The sequence below is a fragment of the Gymnogyps californianus genome, chromosome 1, assembly GCF_018139145.2.
Source record: "Gymnogyps californianus isolate 813 chromosome 1, ASM1813914v2, whole genome shotgun sequence".
NCBI classification, from domain to species: domain Eukaryota; kingdom Metazoa; phylum Chordata; class Aves; order Accipitriformes; family Cathartidae; genus Gymnogyps; species Gymnogyps californianus.
Window position 1 is genome coordinate 135127223 of NC_059471.1, and position 8912 is coordinate 135136134.

General features: G+C 39.1%; 1 protein-coding gene across 1 annotated transcript; it reads left to right on the top strand.

Moving 5' to 3' along the window:
- The first annotated feature begins 221 nt into the window (after positions 1-221).
- SYCE3 (synaptonemal complex central element protein 3) lies at positions 222-1762 on the top strand. Its single transcript, XM_050915144.1, has 2 exons — positions 222-330; positions 1431-1762. The coding sequence occupies exons 1-2, from the start codon at positions 222-224 to the stop codon at positions 1598-1600; spliced, it is 279 nt and encodes a 92-aa protein (XP_050771101.1). The 3' UTR covers positions 1601-1762.
- The last annotated feature ends 7150 nt before the right edge of the window (positions 1763-8912 follow it).

An 8912-nucleotide genomic window follows, 5' to 3' on the forward strand; every position in this document is an offset into this window, starting at 1 on the left:
GTAATTCTTTCTACTTAAATTAATTTCAAAATGGATTGAAAATAGTATGCAGCATACAGGTGATGACCAGTAACTTTAAGGTCAGATTCTTAATGAATTCACATGTAAATTGAATATTTATATACAGGGGTTTTTTTAAATTTATTGCAATGTTACTTTCTACTGTGAAAATCAACTCACTTCAAAGTAAAATAAAGTAAGAATTCCTGATTTCCTTGTAGATGGCCGAATCAGAACCTCAGGAAGGAAACTACGATAACATGGTAAAGATGGTGGAGGACCTGAACAGGGACTTAGAAAAACTGCTGGAGGAAATGGAAAAACTAACAGGTGCAGGTCTTTATTAAGAATGATATGGATTTGTCTACTAGAGTGAAGACGTTGAAGATGTATTATTTATATGTATTGCTGTAAACTTCCATGTGACAGAAATGTAAGTGGAAACAATCACCATCAACTAATGCCCTAATGTTCTTAACTGGGAGAAACCATGCAAATAATCTATAAGTTTCAGATGGCTCAGAACTGAAAATTAATAGGTGATGGATGCTTGGTTCAGAGTGGTGGCTGAAAACAGAAATAATATTAAGGTATTTAATGTATGATTATTAAAACATAGTATGTAAAATGAGATTTAATTCTGAAAAATGGTGGGATACAAAGTACCTCTCAGATCAGTGCATGATGTGTTTAATTCCTCAGCTAGAATAGACTCCTCTGCAAATTTAATCTTAGTCCTGTATGTATGGAGAGGACTGCATATTCCTTTCCATGTTCTGCAACAATTCTATCAGAAACTGTATGCAACTAACAAGAATAGATGGAAACTGTTAATTAAACTATTTGTAATTAAGCACAATTTATGAGTGCCATTGAGAAAACTACAGTCAATTTACGGTAAAACAAAAGGGAAAACATGAAACAAATGCTGAAACTATTTGCTCTGCTTTATCAGATACTGGTTATTTCAAAATCAATTTCATTATTTAGGTTGTTCTTAAAACTTTTCATCTCTATGCTGCAGCCTCCTTGATCTTACTCCTCCTCACCTAACAGAAGCCTCCTGACTGTAACTGGTCTGGAGAGAGGATTCTTTGGTTCATTTATTTTAAAACAGTCTGTTGAACCTTTCTTTTTGATTACCTGTTTTGTTGCAATTTTTAGGTAAAGTGTCTATCTCCCTTTTGTAATTTACATCAGTATACTTCCATTCTGAAGTATTTTGAGACATTATAAAGAAGTAATACTGAACAGTCTTTTATTTAATCTTGACTATTACTGTGGGCAGCTTCCACTTTATTTTACAGCAAGCCTTCTCTGACATAAGATCTGAACTGATAATAATTCCTGTCCTTTATTCGTTTATTGAATCAGCCATTGCTTTTATTTAGCCAAAATTCCCGGCTTAGTAGTATCTGTTGTGTTTGTAGTGCAGGCAACCTGGATGGCATATGACATGGTAGTCATACGTACCAACCCAGACCTGGCCAACTCCATGAGACGTTTGGAAGATGCCTTCCTGAGTTGCAAAGAAGAGATGGAGAAGAAATGGCAAGAGGTGCTAAGTGAATCTAAAGGTGAAGAGCAAAAAAAGGAATAAATTTAATTCAGTCATGCTGGCAGAACTACATCCCTTGGAAAGTCATTCCAGTCATCTTGTTTTCCAGCCGCGGAGGTTTCACAGACACTGTGGAAAATGGATTGGCTTTCATCTTGCTAGGAACTACTTATATGTATGTATCTGTGGAAGTATTTTAATGAGGTTACACATATATATATATTTATATTGCTGAAGGTAAAAGGTAACAATGTGTCTATTTTTATTATGCTCATCAGTAATCCTTGTAGTGTGTGTGCACACACAACTTACATGCCTTCTGTGTCTTTCTTCCTGGAAGATCATACTCACTTCGTCGTCAATATATGTGGAATTCTTTGACACCTGAACAAACGGGGGGATGGAGAGCGGGGGGGTGGGGGTGGCGGGGGGGGTGGGGTGCTGTGGACCATTGCAGTGGTATTGCACCAGCACATGCCTTTCAAAGAAAACTGAAGAATTACTTTTTTTCCAAATGAAAACCAGGTTAAATTCTAGATTTGCAGATAGATTTAGTTTGATGTGGGATTGCCAACTAGGTGTTCAGTTACAGAACTTTATTATTCAGATAGTTCATCTGTAGTTGTTTTGTTTCCTTGGATTTTTAACCACTTCTTTGGACTGGTTTTCCCAGAAAGATTGTTCTTCTCAAACCCTCTGAAGGTAGCATGTCTCATTTAAGAAAAAATTGTTTACCATTATAGACTGCACTGTGTGTGCTGTAGTCTGTGGGATTGCTGCAGAAAGCAAATTAACCATGTTATAAAACATGCTTTTCTCCGTATATTCCTACTGTGCAATATTAAAAAAGGAAGAAAAGAAAAAAAAATTATTTTTCTTTTGTAGTCAAGATGTGGATTAAGAGCACCACCTTGTGGCTTGCGGTTAATGAGTATTTTATCTGAGATGGAAGTCAGTGCAAGTTTTGAGGAGAAGGTTCTTCCCTTTCATTAAAATCAGTCTCTTTTAACTAGGAAGTAAGCACCATGTAGCAAGTGATAGCATCTCCATCTCCTTTGAAGAGGCATTTAATGATTTAAATCACATCTAAATGATCTGTCAAAAGTTTACTAATTTTTAGACCATGTATTGTCTTGAGACTGGTTGATCTCAATTCATAGACAGAATGTTTATCCCACTGAAGTGAAAAATATATAAGTAATTTCACTTCCCCCCCTCCCCCCAATGCTACCAAGTGTTTCTAGAGGTACAAATGGTAAAGAACATTAACATTGAACTCTACTCTTGACTTTCCAGTGGGTAGGTCTTCATTCCAGCCAAGATAGGGCAAAATGCCAGAGCAGCATGAGGAAACTTACACTTTGATTAATCTCTGGAGGATTTTTAATGGCATGTTGTCACTTTGGTACCTTTGACTACATTGTCTTCACTCTTTAATTCTGCCTTAAAAACTACATTCTTTGAAGAGGCACTGTCTTTAACAGCTTGTGTAGGAATGTACTGAATTTTGTGATTTTGTGTGACCTTTTGGCCATAAAGTGTCATAAAGTATAGATTGACTGTAGATTTTCCAGAAAGCTCAGTTTTCATTTAGACATTTAAAGCAAGTGGCCAGTGTTAAAAATTTTTTTTTAATCCAGGAGTCCCATTGAGAATAGAGAATACTGCTCAAAAACCAACACTTCTAAAAAATATGTCCTTTAATTAATTAAATGTGACATTCAGTGAAGTGGTACCTTTTATGTAAAGTTGAATCTTGTTTCCTGTGATTGGAAGGCTACAGTAACTAAGTCTGTCAGAATACTATGTTTCTCCAGAGTGAAGGGCCATGACTGGTAACATTTTTTTCAGTCCTCAAGTCTCATCACTTTACAACTTTTCCTTTCTGAATTTTGGAAAATGGATTTTTTTTTTTTGCTGTATAACCGCTGAGGCAGAAGGCATTACAGCACCATCAACAGACGGCATTAAGAGCACCTTAATTTTCTCCTCACCAAAAAGCAGACCAATGACAGGCTATTAATGATCGAGCACCAATTTAGTCTCATGGACAGGTGCTTACACTGAGGTACCAGGTCACGCTGCTGTGAAGGAACAGAATGAGTTCGCAGGAGGGCTGTTGGGGATACCTGTGAATATTTGTCTTCTCTGCCACCCTTTATCTTGCTCTTGAAAATTCTCACACATGTGACCATGAACACCTAACGGTGATGAGCGGTAGGGACAGAAGATGGGAAGAGAGGATGGAAGGCTGCAGCTGGGAGCACAGCATGTACTCTGCCTGGGAAATCTGGCTGGCTGAGTAGGGTGGGTCTGCCTCTTTCTCCCCAAGATTTTCTTCTCAGCTGTGTGATGATAGCCGCAGGAGAGCTGGGGGTATGCACCAGTGTAGGAACAGTGCATATTCCTTCAAAAACTATACAGCAAGATGATTCTACTTTTCCATACTACTAAAATAATTTGTGTTTATTGGAGGTTGGTTTTCTTCTATTTTTTACACTGAGAATCTGCTTGTGGGGACTGTGAGTTTTGCTTCATACATCTCACCATCTACCACATTTCAGCCCAGCTAGATGCTTCAGGGTTGCAGCAGAAACCAGATAGCCCACATCGAAACACCTTGATTTCCTGTCACAGGAGTGTGTCATGTAAACGTTCAATAAAAGTATGTGGAGCAACAGCCCCATCTAGTGCTCACATAACTTAAAACGGTAACAGTAATCCGATTGCTGTGTTGACATCTCTTAATCGCCCATCACCAAAGATTTCTGTAATGAAAAGCGTCAGCAGCAGTTTCTCAGTGAACTCCGCTTTTGTGATCTGAGCCTGTACAGCAGTTACTCACAGCTGCTTCCTGTCCTGTATTTAAGGCAAAGCATGCTTCCGCAAAACAGCTACAGAAGAAGTAGCTGTAGAGAGAGAAGTTAGCTCTGGTGCACTGCCCATCTCTACACCCAAATACAGCACTTAGGAATTCTGTTTCGCGTCTATTAAATAACACTTAATAAGCATGTCACAAATCAGCTGAAATGTTCTTTTTTTTTCTTTCTTTCTTGTTATGCAGACACCTGGACAGGTACTGGAATCTGTGTTCACCCAGGTTCATTTTGCATGAACAGATAGGCCAAGCCTTATTTCCACAGTTGGATATCAGCTTTAATCATGAAGTGTGTGAAGCTTAGCAAAGAGGTTATGTACTCGACCCTTAAAAACCTATTAAGGGTAGTAGGTGCTCCAGTGTTTAACATTGCAATGCTTTTGCTGTCCTTGTCACAACAAAATTTACTAAGTTATGTACTTAACCTGTTGGCAAGGCGAGAGTTGGATGCCCAAGAGTGAACTATCCAAGAGCCATCAAACTGAGCTATACGTTGTCTGGTCCAAACAGCCTGCAATGGCATAGCTCAAAGCACATTCCTCTTCTGAATGCAAACAGCTATCTTGCCTATAAAACAGAGGTGCGCAAGGTGTCCTGCAGCCCCTTTTTGTCTAGCAGCTCAGGTGCTACTGCACTCATCAGAGCTGCCTGGATTCTCAACACTATTTAGAGTTTCCATTAGCAGTTTCCTGCCAGGAAACAGATGAGACTTCGCTAAAAGGCCAATATGCAGCTTCCCGGGAAATTCTGATGGTTGAAACTGTGCCCTTCTCTGCAGCGTAAAACAACTGAGAAGGGGCTGTGGACCTTTCACATGTCCACTTAGGCACCTCGATCCTTGTCAGAATGTGGCCTAGAGCTCTGCTTAGAATATTTATTTCATTCGGTACTAGTGCTTTCCAGTTCTTGATTATTATAGCCCCAATTCAGGTTATCTCAGAAAGGCCCAAGAAGAGAATCCGTACTAGCTGTTTCACTTGTTGGCATAAACTGTTTCAAAATTTCAGTCCAGATCCTTGCAGCAATTTTTCCTGAAATGTGTATGGGGAGATTATTGAATCTACAACAGCCCTATTTACACATACTAGTATTAAAATAATGTTCTTTTTGCTGGCATTCTTAGCAGAGAAGCAAAGAGCTTATTGAGAAGGAAGGGGGTGAACAACATTCCTTCCAAGTCAGTCATTTCCTCCAGGGCAAGGACTGTATCACCTAGGCACCATCAGCATGGAAGTGGCAGTACCTTTTCTGTGTACGTTCTATTAATACTGATTTCTTATTTACAGCGCTGCCTCCTCCCTGCTGCCGCACCACTGTAAAATGCATTTACATTTTTTCAACAAAAACATATCATGGTATTTTCTCATTTTTCTGTTTCTGATGAACTATTGTCTACTTGCCTGTTTTTCTGTAGGTGCTCTGGGTTTGGATCATTGGAATACACACATAGGCAGTAAGATTACAAGGTTTTGAGGTGACATGTAATTTTACACATGGATTGAGTTCACGGGTAACTCTGTGGCTCCTCAGAAAGTCAAAATAGTGAATAAAGAGGACACATGGCATCTTCCCATTTACAGAAAGCCAGACTAAATAAAGGCACGCGGAGATACTAGTCAGAGCAGGTTTAGTGACTGTTTAAGCTCTCGTGCCACATTTGGGATACCATCCTGATGTTGTGAAATTGCTGGGATTTTACATGCAGCTTGTTATATATATACCAGCACTACATTATGCAGAATATTTTAAAGGAAGAAGGGCAAGACTTAGAGGCCGTTAAAAACTGTTAACAGCACTCTCCCAGTCATGGACAAAAATGTGAGTATTGTGTAATGTAAGTGAAAATAATTGGCTACACCAACACACTGAGCAGTAACCACAGAACACAGACCTTCTAAGCCTCTGGAAACAAAACAAGATATTACAGGTACACTGCACAAAGCATATTCTGACTCTCACCACCTAACTGCTGTTACCTAATACGTTAAAACAGCAGAAGTTTGACTTTAACTTGAGGTGCAGCTAAAGTTGAGTTCTAGGCTGACACTAATAACAGCCGCTTATCTGAGCTAAGACTGCGTGGATCTTCACACATTTAACCCACACTCTGAATTTTTTGAGAGCAGATCTCTTCCTGTACTACAGACACGTCCTTTATGGCCAATCATCCCTAGAATTCCTGACTAATTCTAAGGACCTATGTGGTCCTACAAAAGTCACATTTACAAGTCAAAACTCCAGACTGATAGCCAAGCATTGAAGAATGATGCATTTTGACAATAGTCAGGAAATATGATGAAGCTCTGAACTCAGAGACAACTTTCTGTAGGTCTTTCCTATCACATTTTAAAACCTTAAGATATTAGAAGTAATTATTCATCTCATCAGCTGGTGGTATTAAATCATCAGGATCAATTTTCTGCTCAGTGCATCACTGTCTAGCTCTAAGACTCAAAACTGAATCACAGCTGCATTGCTCCACTATTGTCAACAGCACAAAATGAAGAGTTCAAGCTGCCACTTGTTTGACACACCCTCCAAAACTTTCTCATCTCCTTTATGCTTGAGCAAGGGTCCCACTGCCACTTGGCTCATGCAGCTGTTTTTCCCCCAAGTATGTCTGAACATCTCAGAGCATACACTTTCTTTCTACAGAATAATTGATGCTGAAGGCAGGCTGGTTCTCCGAAAAGCCAAACCAGCAGAAAGGCTAATAACGTCTAAGGCCATGGCTTTGAACTTGGGATCTACAAAGAGACTTTCTAAAAAGCCACAACAAATAACGGTCAGACTTGCATAGTTTTCCATCTTCATCAGAAATTTCCATGGAAGAGTTTGACAACAAACTGAAGAGTCTGAAAACCACTGTTCTAGAGCTATTAGAGTCATTACAACTCTCGCTATCCAGATCACATACAAATTCATTCTAGTATTCTGTGGGGGAGTCTGAAGCATTCATGCCCCCAGCATGAAATAAGTATGCACACAGCTTGCCATAAGGGCTGTGAAATCAAGTTCTACTTTATTTCCAAAGTTTTTCCAACTGCAAGCAGTTTCACTTCCAAGGTATTTGTTGCACCTGTGTACAGTCCTCCCATGGAAGTGGGTGGGAAGGGCTGCACATGGATATAATATTGTTTGATGCAGAAGTTTACAGGATACGTATTTCTCTGAATTGGTATCTTGTCATTGCAAGACTATTATGTTTAAATGAAACAGTGCACAGATGAAGGCCTGCAGAACTTTCTTCTTCCCTTCTTTATCCTCCCCAAAAGATCACAGGCCACAGTGAATATTTTTGCAGCTAAGTAACAGTAGACAGCAGCCTTCACAAGCAAAAAGCCTGGTTACAGTCAGGCAGGCAGAGTATTATGAAAACACTGTAAAATGATTACACTATAAAAGTGTAATCCACTCCAAGTGTAAGCCATTATAAGTGCCCATGAAAGGGAAGAATACTGGAATGAGAGAATGAACATAGCACAAAAACAATGGCTCCAAGTAGGTATAAAAACTACTCTGCAAATTCAAAATCCTTGTAGCTAAGTCTTTAAAAAATAACACAACACAAACTGAGCACTCATCTGAAGTTCTGCTTAAGGCAAATAACCCATAGCCTTATTTACAGGTACACAAGCACCACAGCTGCCAAGAGAACTGACCCTCATTATTGAGCACCAGTTTTTATTTCTTCAGCCAAAGTTCGGCTAACAAGAGAACAAGTGGCCTAGTAAGGGAACAATTTATGCCCAGCCTGAGTCATCTAAAATGTAATTTCAGTAAGTGCTTTAGACTTGCTAGAGTTGAGCCTCTATTTTTGTAACCAGGAATTAGGGGATGAAGGGGGTTACGTCAGTCACGAGCTTCTGTTTTATGCAAAGATTCTTCTTATCACAAAGGTAGGACTGAAATAACAGAAAGAGAGCTAGACGCTAGGATGATACTTGCATCTCTCCCTCAATTTCTCCTTTCATAAAATAAAAATGGCTAGTTAGGCACTTTTGTTAAACTGATTCAATCTGACCTATATTTTTGCAGAATTAGGAAAGTTCTCTTTGGCCTGTCAAATCTCACTTTAAGAAAAAACACTTTTGAACAACTGAAGGCAGTTCAAGTAGTTTTTATGACAAATTCTGCAGTATTGTTTCAGTATTTATGAATCTTACATCTGTTTATATTACAATGAAACTGCCAACCTCACCCAATCTGCCTGAAACAGATTTAGTTCTGAACAAAACTGAAGCCTACTAAGGATTATCCTGCCTGAGAATTTTTAAAAGATGCATTACTTATGTTTTCCTCACCTTATTAAGTTTTATTCTGTGACAAAACAGCCATATACCTCATCTTCCAAGGAAAGACATTAGAATACCACTGTGTCCATCTCAACACCTTTCCCAGTCTACAGCTTACCAGATTCAGTACAGAAGCTCAGTCTCACAGCAATCCTTGTATCAATGTACTTTCAGAACTGCT